The 21,955-nt window shown below is 42.1% G+C and overlaps 1 protein-coding gene and 1 pseudogene across 1 annotated transcript in view; one reads left to right on the top strand and one right to left on the bottom strand.

Moving 5' to 3' along the window:
• Positions 1-19,032, top strand: part of Top2a (DNA topoisomerase II alpha) — a 30,258-nt gene extending 11,226 nt beyond the window's left edge. The window contains exons 10-35 of the mRNA XM_085829578.1: positions 310-448; positions 1,414-1,571; positions 2,049-2,174; positions 2,506-2,616; positions 2,746-2,851; positions 2,948-3,057; positions 3,288-3,380; positions 4,622-4,736; positions 4,836-4,957; positions 5,564-5,712; positions 7,500-7,731; positions 7,893-8,027; positions 8,146-8,346; positions 8,786-8,981; positions 10,531-10,622; positions 10,847-11,005; positions 11,111-11,194; positions 12,579-12,764; positions 13,772-13,862; positions 14,825-14,971; positions 15,655-15,778; positions 15,904-15,947; positions 16,381-16,524; positions 17,569-17,768; positions 18,054-18,228; positions 18,570-19,032. Coding sequence (XP_085685704.1) covers positions 310-448; positions 1,414-1,571; positions 2,049-2,174; positions 2,506-2,616; positions 2,746-2,851; positions 2,948-3,057; positions 3,288-3,380; positions 4,622-4,736; positions 4,836-4,957; positions 5,564-5,712; positions 7,500-7,731; positions 7,893-8,027; positions 8,146-8,346; positions 8,786-8,981; positions 10,531-10,622; positions 10,847-11,005; positions 11,111-11,194; positions 12,579-12,764; positions 13,772-13,862; positions 14,825-14,971; positions 15,655-15,778; positions 15,904-15,947; positions 16,381-16,524; positions 17,569-17,768; positions 18,054-18,188 — 3,399 coding nt within the window. The 3' untranslated portion in view covers positions 18,189-18,228; positions 18,570-19,032. The remainder of the gene's footprint in view (positions 1-309; positions 449-1,413; positions 1,572-2,048; positions 2,175-2,505; positions 2,617-2,745; positions 2,852-2,947; positions 3,058-3,287; positions 3,381-4,621; positions 4,737-4,835; positions 4,958-5,563; positions 5,713-7,499; positions 7,732-7,892; positions 8,028-8,145; positions 8,347-8,785; positions 8,982-10,530; positions 10,623-10,846; positions 11,006-11,110; positions 11,195-12,578; positions 12,765-13,771; positions 13,863-14,824; positions 14,972-15,654; positions 15,779-15,903; positions 15,948-16,380; positions 16,525-17,568; positions 17,769-18,053; positions 18,229-18,569) is intronic.
• LOC115032658 (small nucleolar RNA SNORA42/SNORA80 family) lies at positions 12,315-12,417 on the bottom strand (annotated as a pseudogene).
• Positions 19,033-21,955: the final 2,923 nt, after the last annotated feature.

Genomic DNA, 21,955 nt, shown 5'->3' on the forward strand with positions numbered 1-21,955 from the left:
GCCTCCCGAGTGTTGGGATTAAAGGTGTGCGCCACCACGCCCGGCTTGGTTGTTTTTGAAATATGATATTTATTGTATATGAGTACACTATCATTGTCTTCAGACACACCAGAAGAGGGCATCAGATCTCATTACAGATGCTTGTGAGCCACCATGTGGTTGCTGGGAATTAAACTCAGGACTGCTAGAAGAGCAATCAGTACTCTTAACCGCTGAGCCATCTCCAGCCCCCTTTTAGGTATCTTGCTTTCCTGTGGACTTATGTATTCTGTATTTGACTGAATTAATGTGAATGTTTCTGTTTTGAAGGCAATTGGTTGTGGTATTGTCGAAAGCATACTAAACTGGGTGAAGTTTAAGGCTCAAATCCAACTGAACAAGAAGTGTTCAGCTGTAAAACATACCAAAATCAAGGGAATCCCCAAACTTGATGATGCCAATGATGCAGGTACGCACTTAACATGGTTTTCAATAACTACAGCATACGTTTTCTCTTTACACAATGTTTGACAGAATAGTTTCCTTTTAAAAAAAAAACAATTAAACAATTTCTAATTGAATATTTAGGTTACTTTAAATTTGTGGCATTTTAAGTAATATTGAGAAGATTTTATAGAGAATACAGTGATCTACCTAACAGGTATTTATAATATATTAAATGAATATCCAACAGCAGCATAAATATTATGAGGCATTAGTTTAAAACATTAAGATGTTAGGCCCGAGGGTGGTGGAAGTGCACGCCTTTAATCCTGACACTTGGGAGGCAGAGGCAGGTGGATCTCTGAGTTCAAGGCCAGCCTGGTCTACAGAGTGAGTTCCAGGACAGCCAGGGCTACACAGAGAAACCCTGTCTCTGGGGTGGGAAATGACGTTACAATACCCCATTATTTGTATGGGGATGTATTCCTAAAGCCTCGGTGAATTCCAGAAACTATGGATAATACCAACCCCTATTTTACCATGTTTTTCTTATACTTATGATAAAAGCACGGTGATTGCAGCTGATAGAATAGTTAAAGCAATGTGCACTATAATAACCGTGAGTCTTTCTGTACTATACTCACCGAAAGAAGGAAGATTCTGGGAATGCTATATCATGAGAAAGATTAAGTTCATACATGGTATTATATGCTTTTCTCCCCAGCACAGCCAGGCAGATCTCTGTGTTCTAGGCCAGCCACAGCTACATAATAAGAGAGATGAATAACATAAGCATTGTGACGTTATATTTATTTACTAAATTAATGATTACTTGAATTTGCATTCAAGTACTGTGGTGCCACGATAAATGATTGGATGTGGATCCTCTTCCAAGATAATTTGTTATATATTATTTTGCTTTATTATAGTTTTTGACAGTGTTTAAATGATTATGTTTGAAATTGAGTTAAATGTGCAAAATTATTTTAGGGAGCCGAAACTCTACTGAATGCACACTTATCCTGACTGAGGGAGACTCAGCAAAAACTCTGGCCGTTTCAGGCCTTGGAGTGGTTGGAAGAGACAAATATGGGGTGTTCCCTCTTAGAGGAAAGATACTCAATGTGCGAGAAGCCTCTCATAAACAGGTAGGTGATTACACTGTTCTTAGCATCTGAATCTAGAGCACACCGAGAGTGTAACTCGTGGTGCAGCACTTGTCTGGATGCATGAGGCCCTGTGAATAATCCACAGCACTACAAAAGTGCAGGTTCAGGGAACAGAATCTAAAGCTAGTTTATAGTGCAGGCTCCGTACTTCTGTTATTTCCTCACTCACTGGCATCTTTTTTTTTTTTTGGTTTTTCGAGACAGGGTTTCTCTGTGTAGCCCTGGCTGTCCTGGCACTCACTTTGTAGACCAGGCTGGCCTCGAACTCAGAAATCCGCCTGCCTCTGCCTCCCAAGTGCTGGGATTAAAGGTGTGCGCCACCACGCCCGGCTACTCACTGGCATCTTAGCAGACCTGATTTATTAAAGTCTAAAGTAATGATTCAAAATAGTAAGACTTATAAACACTCAAGCAAAACATGATTATATCTCTTTATTCCTTTTCCACGTGTTTCAGATCATGGAAAATGCTGAAATTAACAATATCATCAAGATTGTGGGTCTTCAGTACAAGAAAAACTATGAAGATGAAGATTCACTGAAAACGCTTCGTTACGGGAAGATCATGATTATGACAGATCAGGTCAGATTGTCAGATTTTAAACTGTGTCAAATGTGTGGGCTTAGCTATGCACCTCCCACAGCCCACAGAGCGGCGGGAACTACAAGCAGGTCTTACTATGACACTAGTTCCCTGCCGTGGAAAGATCACTAGAAGCTTTGCCTGTTATCTCTAGCAAACATCCAGTCAGAAAAGCTGACATCATAATATATCACATGTACAAGATAAGCAAGTTTACTTTTGAGTAGTCTTTGTTTTTAATTTGCATAGAAGAATTTTTGAGAAATTGCCCATCAGTGATAATTTTATTTCTAAACAGTTCTTTGTGCTTTGGCTTTTGAAATATTTGTAGGACCAAGATGGTTCTCACATCAAAGGCTTGCTGATCAATTTTATCCATCACAATTGGCCATCTCTTCTGCGACATCGTTTTCTAGAAGAATTTATCACTCCCATTGTAAAGGTATAAATGTTCAAGATGCAAAAAGATTCTAAGGCTCATGCTCATTGCTGGGTGTGCCTGAAACTCTGGCTATGCTATGTCAGGGAGTGGACAATGTGCAAAGCCACAGAGATGTGTTCTTTACCATAGGTGTCCAAAAATAAGCAAGAAATAGCATTCTATAGTCTTCCCGAGTTTGAAGAATGGAAAAGTTCAACTCCAAATCACAAAAAATGGAAAGTCAAATACTACAAAGGTTTGTAATGAAACCCACATAGAAATTTTCAGCTTTTTATTATGTAAGGCTCTATTGGGGAACTAATCTGTTTTGTATGTTTGTTTACTTCTATAGGTTTGGGCACCAGCACATCAAAGGAAGCTAAGGAATATTTTGCAGATATGAAGCGACATCGTATTCAATTCAAATACTCTGGCCCTGAAGATGATGCTGCGATCAGCCTGGTAAGTGAGAGTCGTATTGTACATGTGCATTCTTCTTTCAGAAGTCACTCTCAGTGTGCTCAGTTACAGCAGTTAAGTTCCCATAGAGGAGTTCTTTGTGAAATAGAATTTTTCTGGTAAGCATATCCTAGTGACAGAACTAGATACTTTAGAAAACAGGACTTCTGATGTTTCTCTTTTGCTAAAACCAGTAAGTATCAGTGATGTCTTTCCCACCTTCTAATTTGTAGGCCTTTAGTAAAAAACAAGTTGATGATCGAAAGGAATGGTTAACTAATTTTATGGAAGACAGAAGACAGCGGAAGTTACTTGGCCTTCCTGAGGTAAAAGTTGTAAATATACTCCATAAAATATGCTTTTTGGGGGGAGGAGTTGGGTTTTTGGTTTGGTTTGGGTTTTTTTGTTGTGGTTTGGTTTGGTTTGGTTTGGTTTTTTTCAAGACAGGGTTTCTCTGTGTAGCCCTGGCTGTCCTGGAACTCACTCTGTAGACCAGGCTGGCCTCGAACTCAGAAATCTGCCTCCCGAGCGCTGGGATTAAAGGTGTGCACCACCACAACACCCTGCAGGTTTAATTCTTAATACTACTCCTCTTCCCAGCCAAAATGTTTAATGTTTTACACACTGCAATGACTGCAGTGTTAGGCAGCAGCAACCTCATATACCTATTGTTTTTAATTTTTGATCATTTGTTTATTTCTATCTTTGTTTTTATCTGTTTGTTCCTGGCTGTTCTAAAACTTGCTCTGTAGACCTTGTAGGCCTTGAACTCAGAGAGAAGAGATCTACCTGTCTTCTGCCTCCCAAGCACTGGGATTAAAGGTGTATGCCACCACTTTCTGGCTCACCTTTTTTTTTGTTTTTAATTATGGAATATAAACTAGTGCAATAAAGAATGTGTTCAATGTAAATAAGCAAATGCAATTCATACATACAATATACTAAATAGAATTCAAATCAATTAAGATAGAAACAGAGGAGATAGAATGGTCTCAGTTACAAAAAGACAGAAGAGGCTGGGCGTGGTGGCGCACGGGAGGCAGAGGCAGGCGGATTTCTGAGTTCGAGGCCAGCCTGGTCTGCAAAGTGAGTTCCAGGACAGCCAGGGCTACACAGAGAAACCCTGTCTCAAAAAAAAAAAAAGACAGAAGGAAGCATCAACTCAGATGCTTCTCTCAATTTATTCTTGAAGGTTTGAGTATTTTGTGGAGGAATTCACTTATTTCTGTACAGATGTAATTTAAGCCAAGTTCTAACAAATCCTGGCAGCATTTTGAAAAGGAGTTGTCAAAAGAATACTCAAACAACAAATGAAGGAAGAAATATGTTATAGGGGTTCTAATCTCTAATGAATGAAAAAAATTATGCACAGGTAGCTAAATGGGCGGATCGAGAGGAGACTTCAGACAACCTACTGCAATTGTCCCTTCTGCCGAACACTATGGCATTTAATGGTTTTGTGCCAGCTCAAGGACAGAAGAAATCATTCTGGCAAATGATAGTTGTGAGTGTTTGACTTGGTAGTTTATTTCCCACCAGATCCTGTAATACTGCCTTTGATCCCTAGGATTATTTGTATGGACAAAGCACTTCGTACCTCACCTATAATGACTTCATAAACAAGGAACTCATCCTCTTCTCCAACTCTGATAACGAAAGGTCTATCCCATCCATGGTAGACGGTACGTGCCGATGGTGTAGTCTGTTTTTATCGTAGAATGGTGACTTATGCCAAAAATTGCTAAATTGAAAATGTTAATGATTGTTCTTTCATTTTAAAGGTTTGAAACCAGGTCAGAGAAAGGTTTTGTTTACTTGTTTCAAACGGAATGACAAGCGAGAAGTGAAGGTTGCCCAGTTAGCTGGGTCAGTGGCCGAAATGTCCTCTTATCACCATGGTGAGGTAAACCCACAATCTTTAATCAGAATGCCTTAGAGCAGAAGTAATTGAAAGTTATTCTTGAAACACATTTGGTACAAGTGTAAGCTGCTATATCCATCGTAGAAAACAGATTGGTAAAAGTCTTTGAAAACTAAAATATGATTACCCTTTGACCAATAGTTCTATTTCTAAAATTAGCATCCTATTAGGATACTTGTCTACCAAGTTATGTTCATAGATTTTTTTTTTTTAAATACAAGTACACAGTAGCTGTCTTCAGACACACCAGAAGAGGGCATTGGACTCCATTAAGATAGTTGTGAGCCACCATGTGGTTGCTGGGTCCTGAGACCTTCGGAAGAGCAGTCAGTGCTCCTAACCTGAGCTATCTCTCCAGCCCCATGTTCATAGATTTTTAGTAAGATTTAGTATTACTATATGATGTAAAAGTTTAGATACCTTGAAGTCTTATGTTTGAGAACCCTTTCTGCCATCTATTTATCTTGGAAAGGTCACCTTACAGTAACCTTATAAGATTGTGTAACCTAACTGAAGCAGTGAAGACGCACACAGAGACACGCTTGCTTTGTCTTTGGTCAGAGTGATGATTGTTCTTTCCCTCCACAGATGTCACTGATGATGACCATTATCAATTTGGCTCAGAATTTTGTGGGCAGCAATAATTTGAACCTTTTACAGCCCATCGGTCAGTTTGGAACCAGGCTGCATGGTGGCAAGGACTCAGCTAGTCCTAGGTACATCTTTACAATGCTCAGGTAAGTTTGCTTTTAGTGGCTTGAAGCAATATGAAATCAAAGGATAAAATGTTCATTGTTAAAAATAGTCAGTTTTCGATAGAGAGATGGATGGCTCAGTGGTTAAGAGCACTGACTGCTCTCTCAGAGGTCCTGAGTTCAACCACATGGTGGCTCACAACCATCTGTAATGAGATCCGATGCCCTCTTCTGATGTCTGAAGATAGTGACAGTGTACTCACACACATAAATAAATTTTCTTGTTTTTTCGAGACAGGGTTTCTCTGTGTAGCCCTGGCTGTCCTCAAACTCAGAAATCTGCTTGCCTCTAAAAACAAAAACAAAATCCATGCACACCTTTTAATTTTTTAGGCTAAAAAACTTCAAGTTACCCCTTACTCTTAACACTTTATTCAAATTATTAGCAAGTGCTGTGATTTCTGCCCTGGAAAAATAGTAAGCACTCAGCTCACTGCCTTCCCAGTCAGCATCTCAGCAGCAGCCATGGCTCCTGCAGAAGGAAGGCGCTTGCCAGCAAGCAAGGACGACCTGCATTCTGAGTCCCAAAACCCATGTAAAAGCTGGGTGCCGTAAATCCCGGTGCTCTGGTGGCATGGAAGGAGGAGGCAAGAGAATCCCTATAAGCTTGAGGGGGTGGGGTAGGGGGATGACAAGAACAAGGTAACCTGGCATCACAATAACAAACGAGACCCTGTCTTGAAAAAGTGTAAACCAAGGACTGACATCCAGGACTGTCCTTGCACCTCCACGTGTGTGTCGACATTTACACTCCACACACATAATACATATTACATACACATACTCAACATATATACACAGAGAGATAGAAGTGAGATGGGAAGGAAACCCTATGTCTCCCAGGTTGAACTAACTCCTGGCCTTAAGTAATCCATTTGTACCAACTTTGCACAGGCACACACCTCATACTTCATAGTTCTATACTGTTGTTTTATAAGTTCTTACCCACGTTAGCATTCTTTTGTGTTCATAAATGCATGTCTGGGTGACCTTGGGTGCCATCGACCCCTTTAAGGCAGCACCTCTCCTGACCTAGAACTTGGTGAGCTAGCTAGCCCACCTGTTTCCACTTGCCTAGCAAGGGTTATAACTGAATATGAGTTGTTCTGGGGTTAACACTTGAGTTAGCCTTGTGCTAGCATATGGACTGAGCTGTCTACCCAGCCCCAGCACCCACTTTATTTGCATTTTGATTTTTGTTTTGATTTTTCTTTTTATTTATTATTATAAGTACACTGTAGTTGTCTTCAGACGCGCCAGAGGGTCTCATTATGGGTGGTCGTGAGCCACCATGTGGTTTCTGGGATTTGAACTCAGGACCTTCAGAAAAGCAGTCAGTGCTTTTACCCGCTGAGTCATCTCTCCAGCCCCTTGATTTGGGTTTTTTGAAGCAATCTTAATACATATCCAAGGTAAGCCTTAAATTCAAAATCCTTCTTAGACTGCATCTTCAGGTCACAGGATTATAAACATGTTTCTGCGGCACTCATTTCTTAGCACCCTAAGTAATCTCTGGCTTCATCTTCCCCTTTAGCATTCTGTCTGCCCCACTGAACGAACACATGTTCATTACCTGTACTAAAGCTTGAACTTGAGAGGGTTTCTTGTTTGGTGTTGAAGCAAGATCTCACTATGTTCCCTGACTGGTCTAGAAGTCAGAGAGCTGCCTGTCATTGTCCACCAAGTGCAGGCTTGTACAGCCACCATGCCCAGCTGTGTGTGAAAAGTGTCAGGGTCATTTTCTAAATGATGTTCTTTGCTTTCTTTAGCCCTTTGGCTCGGTTGTTGTTTCCTCCAAAAGATGATCACACATTACGGTTTCTATATGATGACAACCAACGCGTTGAGCCTGAATGGTACATTCCTATAATACCCATGGTGCTGATAAATGGTGCTGAGGGAATTGGTACTGGGTGGTCCTGCAAAATCCCCAACTTTGATGTGCGTGAAGTTGTGAATAATATCAGACGGCTTCTGGATGGAGAGGAGCCCCTGCCCATGGTAAGTGCTCTGGGTTGGAACTGTTTCTCGTCAGGCACGGCTGAGTAGATTGGACGCTAAGATAGGGTACAAGGACGAGATTTATTTCAGAGTTTAGATTTGTTTGTTTGTTTAACATATTTGAGATGTAATATTTAGAAAGGTTTTTCTTACTAATTTAGCTCCCAAGTTATAAGAATTTCAAAGGTACTATTGAAGAACTGGCTTCAAATCAGTATGTGATTAATGGAGAAGTAGCTATTCTGGACTCTACAACCATTGAGATCTCAGAGCTTCCCATCCGAACATGGACTCAGGTAAGTAACTATTGACTTCTTAGTTTTTCAAGAGAAAAATATTGTTTTTGTTGTTGACTGTTTAAGAGACTCCTTGCCAAAGGATTATTGTGTTTTGGTTTTTGTTCTTGTTTTTTAGACATATAAAGAACAGGTTCTAGAACCCATGTTGAATGGCACTGAGAAGACACCCTCTCTAATAACAGACTATAGGGAATACCATACAGATACCACTGTGAAGTTTGTCATAAAGATGACTGAAGAAAAATTGGCAGAGGCAGAGAGAGTCGGCCTACACAAAGTCTTCAAACTCCAGTCTAGTCTCACTTGCAACTCTATGGTATGTATTACTTTGTAAGAGATAATATTTCAAAACTGTTATTATCATAATCCTAGCACTTGGGAGACAGAGATGGGGAGATCCTTATGAATTCCAAGGTTATTCTGGGCTATGTAGTCAGACCCTGTCTCAAAAGGAAAGGCTGGGGAGCTGGCTTACACTTGTACATTGATCAATGTACAAGAGCCCTTACACTTGTACATTGGATCTGTGTTCAGTTCTCAGCACCCACATGGCAGGTCACAACTGTCTCACTCAGTTGAGATTCAAGATGTCTTCTTCTGGCCTCCATGGGCTAGTGCTACACACACATGAGGCACATATATACATGCAGGCAAACATCCAGATACATAAAAAAAATTTCAAGTATCAATTTTAAAGGGTATATCAGGCAACCCAATTGATTGATCATAGCTTGAATGTTGCTTTTCTTTTCCAGGTGCTTTTTGACCATGTAGGTTGCTTAAAGAAATATGACACTGTGTTGGATATTCTAAGAGACTTCTTTGAGCTCAGGCTTAAATATTATGGATTAAGAAAAGAATGGCTTCTAGGAATGCTTGGTGCAGAATCTTCTAAACTGAATAATCAAGCTCGCTTTATATTAGAGAAAATAGATGGCAAAATAGTCATTGGTATGTAAAGATCTACTAAATGCCTAAATGCTTGAGATAGCTTTTCCTGGATTGTTTATTGTTATTTGAAAGGTTTTATTGGTACTGGAGTTTAATTACAGGGCCTTGTACTTGCTAAGCATGTATAATGCATTAGCTTCATCCCCCTAGATTGAGCATCTAAAGAAATTAACACAGCTAATATTTACACAGGAAGAAGCTAGAGAATTAAAAGACTTTGTGCGGGTCTGGGGTGTAGCTCTCACGGTGGTAGAATGCTTCCCTGATATCCACAGATCCTAGGTCTAACCTATTAGCCACTCTATTTCCCAGATGATTTTGTTTCATTCGACAAGAAGATGAATGATACCGGGGGGGCGGGGGAGAGTTATTTGGCTAGCAGGAATTAGGAAATATCAGGATGGCCCAATCTTCTTACAGAGTAAATGTCAAGGGTATGAAAGTGTAATCCAGGGAGTTGGAGGGATGGCTCTTATTGCTCTTATAAAGAGCCCAAGTTCAATTCCCAGCACCTACATGGTGGTTCGATATCATGCGTAACTCCAGTCCCAGGGGATCTGATGCCCTCTTATGGCCTGCATAGGCACCAGACACACGTGTGCCCATATGTAAATGTAGGCAAAACACTCATACTAGGTGGTGCTGTCACGTGCCTTTAGTTCCAGAACTCAGAAGGCAAAGGCAGAGCTCTGAATTTGAGGCCAGCCTAGTCTTGCGATCAAGTATCAAAACAGCCAGGGCTGCACAGAGAAACCCTGTCGCAAACAAAGAAAATAATAATAAGAGGGTGGCACTCCACAACTTTATTGCTGGTGATTTTAACTGTCTTTGAAAGCATGGTTGTCTGCAACAGATACTGAAAGCAGAGAACTAGAGAAAGGGAGCAGACACATATCCTGTCCTTCTGTAATTCAGAGAATGAAGCTGTGAGCAGCTGTCCTAGAGCCTAGCCCAACGATGTGCTGCTGAAATCAGTCAGACACGGGATCGAGTCCCAGGCTCTTCACAAGTGGAGGCTCTCATTCTATTTTGAGAATTATGTAGATTACAGCCTAGCCTATGGTCTGTCTCCTGGTAATTCCTTCGTCCTGGCTTACAGAAATTTGTCTGATCTGGGCAGGTATAGGCAAAACATAGACAGCTGAATTTCCCTTTTGCAGGGAGGAGGGTTGGGTAGGGGAATTGTTGGTTTGTTTTTCTTTTCTTTTTTTTTAAAGATTTATTTATTTATTATATGTAAGTACACTGTAGCTGTCTTCAGACACTCCAGAAGAGGGCGCCAGATCTCGTTACAGTTGGTTTGTTTTTCATGACGGGGTTTCTCCGTGTACCCTGGCTGTCCTGGAACTCACTCTGTAGACCAGGCTGGCCTCAAACTCAGAAATCTGCCTGCCCCTGCCACCTGACTGCTGGGATTAAATGTGTGTGGCCACCACCTGGCTCAAATTTTCCAGTTTTAATCTTTTGACTTAATGTAGAAATAACTTGTTTTTCTAAATCTTTCTCAAAGCTTATCTCTTTCTCTTTCTCTCTCTATTTTTTTAAATAGAAAATAAACCTAAAAAAGAATTAATTAAAGTTCTGATTCAGAGAGGATACGATTCTGACCCTGTGAAAGCCTGGAAAGAAGCTCAGCAGAAGGTAGTTTTTTCCTTAGCCACTTGCTAAGCTCCACGTGTGTTCATCCTACTCAGTTACCTCTTGCTCTGACACTCATGCAGGCAGAGCACCACACACAGAATGAAGATGAAAAAAATTAGTTAAAAATGTAGAATTTATTTTCTAACATTTCTAGACATCACAAGTAGAAAATGAAGGAGGCTGCATGTTTGTACTTCATGGTCTGAATTTAATTCCCCCTTTAGGTTCCAGATGAAGAAGAAAATGAAGAAAGTGACACTGAAACCAGCACCAGTGACTCTGCAGCAGAGGCTGGCCCGACCTTCAACTACCTTCTCGACATGCCCCTGTGGTATCTGACCAAGGAGAAGAAGGACGAGCTGTGCAAACAAAGAAACGAGAAGGTGAGCTTCAGAGATGGGGAGGTCCTGGTGGGAAAACTAACTGTTCTGCTTGAAAACACTCCTTGTTCATATTTGCTAACCCCATTTTTTGGTAATCTTGTGAAGGAACAAGAGCTCAACACGTTAAAGCAAAAGAGTCCATCAGATCTGTGGAAGGAAGATCTGGCTGTTTTTATTGAAGAACTGGAGGTATGCATTTTGTAAAGCCTATATTAATATTTATAGCCTAGCAACATGCCCTTTCTTATTTTACTTATAATTATGTATGTGGGGGCGGAGGGCGAGTAAGTGCAGGTGCCCACAGAAACCAAAGGTGCCAATCTCCTGGACTTTTAGGAGTCACCAGGGTGGGTGCTAAGAGCCATAACTCATCCTCCCCAAGAGCAGTAAGGGCTCCTAACCACTGAGCCACCCGTCCAGCACAGCAACATACCTTCTTATGAAAAAATATAGGAAGAGAAAGAATATATGACAAAATATGTAAAAATAATGAAAAGGCTGGCTTTGGTAGCCACGTAGACAGTCAGCCCTCAGACTAAGGTAGGGACATCACAAGTCTGAGGAGCCTAGGCTACCCAGTAAGTTCAAGGTCAGACTAAACTATAATAGTAAGACCATGTCAAAAACGAAGGACTAGGAGATAATGTAGTAGAGCACTTTCCATACAGGTATAAACCTTTGCCCTCTATGCTTAGCACGTCAAAAAATAACATAGTGTATGGCTGGGTTAACATGAGAGAACCCTGGCTGAGGTAGCACACGCCTTTAATCCCATCACTTGGGAAGCAGAGGCAGGTGGATTTCTGAGTTCGAGGCCAGCCTGGTCTACACAGTGAGTTCCAGGACAGCCAGGACTACACAGAGAAACCCTGTCTCGAAAAAAAAAAAAAACAAAAAAGAAAAGGAAAAGGAAAAAAAAAAAAAGAACAAAAGCAGAGAGGACAGTCAGAGTAGTACAGCCTGTAACTTGAGTTCAATCCTCAGAACCCAGGTAAGGTGGCAGGAGAAAGGCGACTCACAAAGTGATCCTCTGGTTTCTATGTGCTTGCTGTGGTGTGTACATGACCATGCACACATCCATCCAGTAATGATAATGTACTTTTAAAGAGAGAAGGAAAAAATTGAGTTATTAATTAGTATGAAGCAAATGATGGCAAGAAATAAACTAAATTTAATATCGGGAATACACACACACATTTATCTGATTTAGCTTAAAGCACAGCTTTCTCTTTGTTTCAGAAAGGCTAAGTGAGAAATTAGACATGCACTCCGTTCTTCTGTTTCTGCCTTTGCTTCTTTCTTTCTTTTTTACTGTGTTGACCCACTTACTACAGACAGGGCCACGGGTTGCTCTAGCACAGAATACTATGAGAGACCCAGGGGAACGGCCTGCCATAAATCCAAACCCATGCACTGTTTCTGCCTTTTCAAAGTAAGCCCGTATTGTATCTCCACCGAGGCCGATCACCAAATTACCTTAAGTTGTATAAAGTTCTCAAGCTTGCGTAACTGTTGCTTTTCAGGTGTTGTGTTTTCTCCACTGCACATGTGCTCTCACTCTTCCCTTTCATAGGTTGTCGAAGCCAAGGAAAAACAGGATGAACAAGTAGGCCTTCCTGGAAAGGCGGGGAAAGGAAAGGGGAAGAAAGCACAGATGTGTGCTGACGTCTTGCCTTCTCCTCGGGGAAAAAGAGTCATCCCCCAAGTGACTGTAGAGATGAAAGCTGAGGCAGAGAAGAAAATTAGGAGGAAAATTAAGGTAATACTTTCAAAATTGAACAAATTAGGACCAGTCAAATGGCTCAGGTACAGATTTCAGTCCCTGGAACCACATGGTGGAAGAAAAGAGCTGACCTCAGACCATAAATTTTTTTTTTTATGTATATGAGTGCACTGTATAGCTGTCTTCACACACACCAGAAGAGGGCATCAGGTCATTACAGATGGTTGTGAGCCACCATGTGATTGCTGAGAATTATGAAACTCAGGAGATCTGGAAGAGCAACCAGTGCTCTTAATCTCAGAGCCATTTCTCCAGCCTCCATAATACCATTTTGTTTGTCGTTTGTTTGTTTTATTTTTCAAGACAGGGTTTCTCTGTATAGCCCTGGCTGTCCTGGAACTCACTCTGTAGACCAGGCTGGCCTTGAACTCAGAAATCCGCCTGCCTCTGCCTCCCAAATGCTGGGATTAAAGGCGTGCCCACCACACCCGGCTTCATAATACCATTTTTTAATGGTGAAAATTACATCTAAATTTCTAACCCTATTGTTTTTATGTCTATGGATATTTGCCTGCCTTGCATTCAGTGTACATAGAATCCAAACGAAGATAGTGGATGCCAAGGAACTGGAGTTACAGACAATAGTGAACCTCCATGTGGTTCTGAGAACTGAACCCTGGTGCTCCGGAAGAGCAGCTGGTGATCTTAACCACTGAGCCATCTCTCCAGCCCGACTTCTTTTTTTGTTTGTTTTGTTTTGTCTCCAGACAGAGTCTCACTATATAGCTCTGGCTGTCCTGGAGCTTACTATATAGAACCAGGCTGGTCGTGAACTCTGCCCTCCTGGTGCTGAGATTAAAGGCCGGCTTATTTTAGATTGCTTAACCAAAACCCAATGAGAAATATATTCTTTCACAGTATATTTGTGTCTGTGTCAATCTATATATGTGAATATTTGACTTTGTTATTCCAAATCACAGGACAGAACTGAGTGGTTTGGTCTTACTGAGTGTTGTTATTTCCTCCATGTTGCTGTCTTCTAGAGTGAAAACGTTGAGGGTACCCCTGCTGAGGATGGTGTGGAAACAGGAAGCCTCCGGCAACGAATAGAGAAGAAGCAGAAGAGAGAGCCAGGTACTGCAGTGGTGGGCAAGGTGGTATCAACTCATGTTTGCATTGTTAATATAGTCTACATAGATAGTCAGTGTTTCTCTACAGTCGAACTAAGTATTGTAAAGGAAGGTGGCACATGAATTATATTTGGAGCTTATGTTGCCCTTGGTGTTTGATTTATTTTAGAAGAGACTCATAATTATTAATTTACTTGAATTCCTTAGTTGAAATCTAAAATAGCTCCCCTCCCCTTTCCAGGAAGTCCTGCTTGGTTTTCCTTGGCTTCAACAGCCTACAGAAGAGAGATAGGAGTAAACTGATAACTATGACCGAGACTGCCTTTACAGTCTGAGCAAACATGGGCAACAGAAAGAGCCCAGAAGGATCTTCTAGTGACCCAGACCTTAGCTCAGACATGTGTTCTCAGGGAACTGATGTTTAGACATTTGTATCACATTATTTACTGGAAATACGTCATACACTTGTGGAATGGAATAACCAAACCATACTATGTAGGGCATGAACTGCATCGCTTCCTACTCGTGCTGCTGTGCCTCAGCCCCTTTACAGTCTGTGAGGAATGAGGAGGAAGCCAGAGGATAGCAGTCTAGTTCGTTTCTGATTGAGTGCTATGACTTAGCGTGTGCAGGACCTTGCCATTAAGCCTAACAACCTGAGTTTGACTTCCCCACCACCATCACCACCACCACCCATATGGCAGAAAGAGAGAACCAACTCCCTTAAGCTGTCTTCTGACCTCCACTCAGTGTAATAATATAAAACTTTTCTGCTGGGCATGGTGGCGCACGCCTTTAATCCCAGCACTTGGGAGGCAGAGGCAGGCGAATTTCTGAGTTCGAGACCAGCCTGGTCTACAGAGTAAGTTCCAGGACAGCCAGGGCTACACAGAGAAACCCTGTCTCGAAAAAAACCAAAAAAAGAAAAAAACTTTTCTAAAGAGTAAATTCCTATCTCCCTTTTAGGTGCAAAGAAGCAAACGACATTGCCATTTAAGCCTATCAAAAAAGGGAAAAAGAAAAACCCCTGGTCTGATTCTGAGTCAGATATGAGCAGTAATGAAAGTAATTTTGATGTCCCTCCTCGAGAAAAAGAGCAAAGAAGTGCTGCAGGTAAGGAGAACTACAGAAGCCCATGGTAGCGTGCTTTAAGATTTGGGTGGCCGAGCGACAACCAGGGCTACACAGAGAAAACCTGTCTTGAAAAACAAAAAAAAACAAAAAAAAACAAAAAATTGGGTGGCCATTGGGCTGTGGTAGCGCATGCCTTTAATCCCAGCACTTGGGAGTCAAATGCAGGCAAATCTCTGTGAGTTTGAGGCCAACCTGGTCTACAGAGTGCAATCCAGGACAGCCAGAGCTACACAGAGAGGCCCTGTCTTGAAATAATAAAGAAGAGGAAAAAAGAATATAGTATACATATTCCTAAAATATAAAGTTGGGGGCTGGAGAGATTGATTGCTCAGTGGTTAACAGCACTGGTTGCACTTGGCAGTAGTGGTGTGTTCCTTTAATCCCAGCACTTAAGCACTGGTTGATCTCCAGAGTACCTTGGTTCCATTCCCAGCACCCTCGTGACAGCTCACTACCAACTGTAACTTCCAGTCTTGGGGATCTAATTCTCTCTTCTGGCCTCCACTGGAATCAGGCATCCACATAGTACGCAGACATACATGCAGGCAAGACACTCAAGCACATAAAGTAACATGAGCGCTGTGGTAATTAATACACACAAAACGAATAGCCTATGCTTAAGGTCTGTGCCCTCTTTGCTTATTCGTGTATGTATTCAACAGCAAAAGCCAAATTCACAGTGGATTTAGACTCCCATGAAGATTTCTCAGGTGCGGATGAAAAGGATGAGGATGAAGATTTCTTCCCATTAGATGCTACTCCACCTAAGACCAAAATCCCCCCCAAGTAAGTGTTTTATCTAATCATAACTATCTGAATTGTTATTGGTCTAGTTATTGATGATTGATGTTTTACACATATGGAGTTGGTTGGAGGGATGTCTTCTCAGTGGTTTTGTTTTGTTCTTTTAGAAATACTAAAAAAGCACTGAAGGCCCAGAAAAGCTCCATGTTTGGTATGTATTTAGGTAGAGTTAGCAGGTGCGTGGGAGATGCTCAGTCAGTCCAGCCCACAGCACCTGCATAAACCCATAGACTTTAGCGCTCAGGACTTAGAGGCAGGAGGTTTGTGAGTTCAAAGCCAATCTGTGCAAAGCTCTGTGCCTCAGAAAGTAGAAATTTTAAATTCAATTTATTATTTAAAATAGTCTAAGAAATTGAAAGTGGAAATACTGGGGGGGTGGGTATGGGGGACTTTTGGGATAGCATTGAAAATGTAAACGAGGAAAATACCTAATAAAAAAAAATGTAACTAAAAAAAAAATTATCCATAAAAAAACAAAAAAAAAAAGAAAGAAAGAAAGTGGAAATACATATCAGGGACAGACCAGCAGGGGAATGTTTTCAATTGCTATCATGACTGACCATTTTCCTTCCTGTTTGAAATAGCTGATCTTGAAAGAGATGTTAAGGACAGTGTGCCAGCTTCTTCAGGCGTTCCTGCTGCTTCTGCTACTGACTTCCCAGCGGAAACTGAACAGTCAAAGCCATCCTCCAAAAAGACCGTGGGAGTGAAGAGGACAGCAACCAAAAGTAAGCCTGGAAACTCCTAGCATTGACATTGACGGACTTTCTCAAGTCAGGCTTGGCTTTGCTTGCTTTGCTTTGCTTGCTTTCTTTTTTTTTTTTTTTTTGAGATTTAATGTATATGAGTACACTGGAGCTGTCTTCAGACACACCAGAAGAGGGCATCGGATCCCATTACAGATGGTTGTGAGCCACCATGTGGTTGCTGGGAATTGAACTCAGGACCTCTGGAAGAGCAGTCGGTGCTCTTAACCACTAAGCCGGCTCTCCAGCCTTCCAAGTCAGTCTTAATTTTTTATTCTGGAAATGTCTGTTGACCATGGAGAAAAACATTATCCAAATGGGAGTGGTATCTTTTACATCTTTATTTTAAAATAAAATATAAAAAAAAAAAAAAATGGTGGGTGCTGGAGAGATAACTCCATTGGTAAGAACTCCGCCTACTCTTCCAGAGGACCTGGGTTCAATTCCCAGCCCCCACCTGGCAGCTCACAACCTTCTGTAATTCCAGTTCCAAGGGATCTGACACCCTCATACAGATATCATGTAGGCACAACACCAGTGCACTGAAATAAATACAAGTAAATTACTTTAAAAAACAAAATTCTAAGCCGGGCGTGGTGGCGCACGCCTTTAATCCCAGCACTCGGGAGGCAGAAGTAGGCGGATTTCTGAGTTCGAGGCCAGCCTGGTCTACAAAGTGAGTGCCAGGACAGCCAGGGCTACACAGAGAAACCCTGTCTCGAAAAACCAAAAAAAAAAAAAAAAAAAAAAAAAATTCTGTTTCAAATTAGCACACGACTTAGAGTCTAGCTCATTTCTATAAGTAAGGAAAGAATTTATAAGCTGCTGGAAGTAATCCATATAAGATAACTTAGAAGTCAAGGCTGGTGATGTGGCTCGGTTGAGGGATTGCTGGCCTAGAATCTATGAAGACTTTGAATCGCTCTCCAGCCCAGCTTAAACCAGGCATAGTGGTATAGTGGCATGTGACTCAACAATGAGAAATCTCACCAGACGGTGATGACTGATAACCATGCTGACTTACAGGCCAGTCTTCAGTCTCCACTGCTGGTACCAAAAAGAGAGCTGCGCCAAAGGGAACCAAATCAGATTCAGCCTTGAATGCTCGTGTCTCTGAAAAACCTGCTCCTGCCAAAGCCAAGAACAGTCGCAAAAGGAAGCCATCTTCTTCTGATAGCTCTGACTCTGATTTTGAGAAGACAATTTCTAAAGGTGCCACGAGCAAGGTATTTATCACTGTTTGACTCATGTGCTCTGGAATGTTGTAGCATCCACTTAGGCTGTGCTCTTAGTTTGCATATTTTTAAGGAAGTAAATTTAAACCTGAGTTCATCGTTCCTTTGCCCCATGTGTAATTTCACTGTCGGAAACTTTGATCTGTCAGTCTGTGCGACTCCTGCTTTGGGCCTTTTTCTTACTACTAAGTAGAAGAAGGTGAGGAGAGCTCTGGAGGTATAGAACTACCCTATTGCATTAATAATATGCAAATTACTTGGATCTTCTCTGTTTAGAAACCAAAGGGAGAGGAAGAGGATTTCCCTGTGGACTTAGAAGACACTATAGCTCCTCGAGCCAAATCTGAACGAGCAAGGAAGCCAATTAAGTACTTGGAGGAGTCGGATGACGACGACGACGACCTCTTCTGAGGCGGAAGAGATTGGTTTAGGGATCGTTTTCCTGAGCCAGGTTAGTTTTAAAGTCCTTCCTCCTCTGAATTTGATTTTTCACTAAGACTATCCAAGTGAGTAGAACCGTGTGGCCTTGAGCTTTGCTCTCTGTAACATACTGTCGAAGTGGCCATCTCCTGGGCGATTGTCTTCTCTGATTTGTCTGTTTTGTGTGTGTTGACTTTGGTCTCTAAAATCTGCCTCAAAGTTGTTCTGGATCTCACAGGATTGTGTGCTTGCTGTAGCACAACAGTGTTTATCATCGACCGTCTGTTAAACTACAGTGGGATGTTTTCAGAAGCACTGCTGCTGCCTCTCCTGTTCCCACAAAATAGGAAGTGACATGGTCCTTATTTTCAGTTTTCTAGGTAGAATTCGGTCATACAGAACTGGTGAGTTCTAGTACAGATACAGTGCTCAACCTATGACGGGATGCATTTTGTTTAAGCCATGAGAAGTTGCTCATACCTTTTGAACATCATTGAAGGCTGGAGGAAGTCATCTGGACTGTGTCTTTATGACTTAGCACAAGCAGCAAGGTGAGGAAAGTTAGGCCAGTTACGTGGAGTACTGACTACTCGGGGATGCCTTCCCAACACGAGATCCCTGGGAGGAGGCAGGACTGCTCACGGTTACATCTCCACGATCAACCAGGAAGTGGGATCCATTGCAGATCTCCATAATTCCAACTTGTGACTGCCAAGACCTTCTGTGCTGTTGTCTCTTATTTAAGTGCTGTTATCAATGTCTTTTGTAAATATTTAATATGTCTGTCTGTTCAGCTAATTCCAACTATTTTGTACTTTAATAAATCTTCTAAACATTGCAAGCCATCCATTCCTCTTATTTTAACCCATCTGACATCATCTCCTGTAGTCAGGACTTGTTATAGCCATAGTCTTGTCTGCTAAGACGGTCAGCCTTTGGCAGCTGCGGGATCCAAAAGAGAGGCACTGTGACCTAGATGGGTCCAGTGTTACTTAGAATCTCACACATGGCTGCTGAGGTGTCCGTGTCCTTGGGGAGGTATCAGGCTAGAGATGTAGCTCCATTGGTAGAGAGCTTGCTGAGCATGCCTGAGGCCTGGATTCAGCTCCCAGCTCTACATAGATAATGGTATGGCAGCATCCATCTGTAATCCCAGCACAAGGGAAGTGGAAGCAACAGGTTCAAGAGTTCAAGGTCACACTCTTATGTTTATACTCTGTGTGTGTTTGTGTGTGTGTGTTTTCAAGACAGGGTTTCTCTGTGTAGCAGTACCTCTTCTGGAACTAGTACTATAAACCAACCAGGTTAGCCTCAAACTAAAAGGTCCACCAGCCTTTGGGTCCCAAGTGTTAGGATTAAAGTCATGTGCTAGGCCACCTTGGGATACATGAGACTTTCTCAAAAAACATAACAAAAAGAAAGCATGTATCTTTAAAAAGATGTCTACTTCCATTTTGATAGCTTAGTCAACTACTTGATGGACTCAGTAAAGTTATATTGGAGCAACCTGCTTGATCCCTCTAGATAAAATGGTGAATCCAATTCCTTTCTTTTTTTTTTTTTTTAAAGATTTATTTATTTATTATATGTAAGTACACTGTAGCTGTCCTCAGACACTCCAGAAGAGGGCGCCAGATCTCGTTACGGATGGTTGTGAGCCACCATGTGGTTGCTGGGATTTGAACTCTGGACCTCTGGAAGAGCAGTCGGGTGCTCTTACCCACTGAGCCATCTCACCAGCCCCCAATTCCTTTCTTAATATTACACAAAATTCAGTCCAAATACACAGTTTTGTTTTTTATGCTGGGGATCAAGTCTGGGCCTGGTATATAGTCTAGGTAGTGTACCAAAGCTACCACCCACCCAAGACTAAATAGGTAAATGTCAAAGATTAGAAACTGTTTCAAGTGGGCTGAGGTGGCTTCCTGGGTAAAGATGGTTGTCAGCAAAGCCTGACCCCTGAGTTTGATCTCCAGGACCCACGTGGTGAAAGGGCAGAGCTGATGCCCACGAGCTGTCCTTTGGCTACGACCCAAGCTAATGCCCTCTTCCCCTCCCCTCCAACACACACATAAGTAGATAAATAAATTTTTGACTTATTGGGGGAAGCGCTGAGGCTATGCTCAGTGGTTAAGAAGAAGCAGAGTCAATTCCCTGTACCCACATGAAGGCTCACCTCCGTCTAACTCCAGTTCCAGGGAAGCTGTCCCCTGGCCTCCTCAGGCAGTGTACACATGGGTTCACAGACTTACATTCAGACAAAACACCTACACATAAAAAATCTTAAAAACAGAGCTGGCAAGATGACTCAGTGGTTAAGAGCACTAGACTACTCTTCCAAAGGCCCAAAGTTCAAATCCCAGCTACCACAGGGTGGCTCACAACCATCTGTACAGCTACAGTGTACTCACATACATAAAATAGATAAATCTTAAAAACAGCACATGAGGGCTGGTGAGATGGCTCAGTGGGTAAGAGCACCCGACTGCTCTTCCGAAGGTCCAGAGTTCAAATCCCAGCAACCACATGGTGGCTCACAACCATCCGTAACGAGATCTGGCTCCCTCTTCTGGAGTGTCTGAAGACAGCTACAGTGTACTTACATATAATAAATAAATAAATCTTTAAAAAAAAAAAAAAAAAAACAGCACATGAATCTATCAGTGCCATACAGCTCTGCTGTACCTCTTGACATGTTGGACCTTGCTGAATGAGAGAAGTTAGTAACGTGACTATTCATTCTTCCTCATGTTGCTAACATTCAAGGACATTTTTTTTTTTTTTTTTGGTTTTTCGAGACAGGGTTTCTCTGTAGCCCTGGCTGGCCTGGCACTCACTCTGTAGACCAGGCTGGCCTCGAACTCAGAAATCGGCCTGCCTCTGCATCCCGAGTGCTGGGATTAAAGGCGTGCGCCACCCAGCTTCAAGGACATTTTTAAAAAGAAAAGCTACTTGATAGTTATAGACATTTAGACTCTTTTTAGAGAACTTGTTAGCAGTTATGGAGAGAAGAGACTCGAAGCCTGTATTAAGGGGCAGAGTGCATGCTGAGTTAGGATTCCAGCCCTCCCTAGGGGCTCAGCACTGTCGGGAGAGAGAGACCTGGCCAGCCAGGGGACTCACTGGCCAGCCAGTCTAGCTGCCACTGGCTCCAGGTTAGAGAGTTTACTGCAGTAGAGAGTAAAAGCTAGGCCGGAGAATGATAAAATGACCCAGCATTGACTTCTGGCCTCTCCACAGGTGGATGTACCCATGCAAACACAGACACATATAACATACCCAACAAAACTAGTGATAATGAGCTGTTCAGACCTACCCATATCTAAACCTCCATAGTGCCATTTTGGTTGAACAAGGGCTGGGTGTGGTGGTGCGTGGTCCCAGCACTTTTTTTTTTTTTTAAGATTTATTTATTTATTTATTTATTGCCAGGCATGGTGGTGCACGCCTTTAATTCCAGCACTCGGGAGGCAGAGGCAGGCGGATTTCTGAGTTCGAGGCCAGCCTGGTCTACAAAGTGAGTGCCAGGACAGCCAGAGCTATACAGAGAAACCCTGTCTCAAAAAACCAAACAAAAAAAAAAAGATTTATTTATTATTATAACTACACTGTAGCTGTCTTCAGATGCACCAGAAGGGGCATCAGATCTCATTTCATTACAGATGGTTGTGAGCCATCATGTGGTTGCTGGGATTTGAACTTAGGGCCTTCTGAAGAACAGTCAGTGCTCTTAGCCTCTGAGCCATCTCACCAACTCC

The sequence above is a fragment of the Mus caroli genome, unplaced genomic scaffold (assembly GCF_978045245.1).
Source record: "Mus caroli unplaced genomic scaffold, Mus_caroli_1 scaffold_13, whole genome shotgun sequence".
Taxonomy (NCBI): domain Eukaryota; kingdom Metazoa; phylum Chordata; class Mammalia; order Rodentia; family Muridae; genus Mus; species Mus caroli.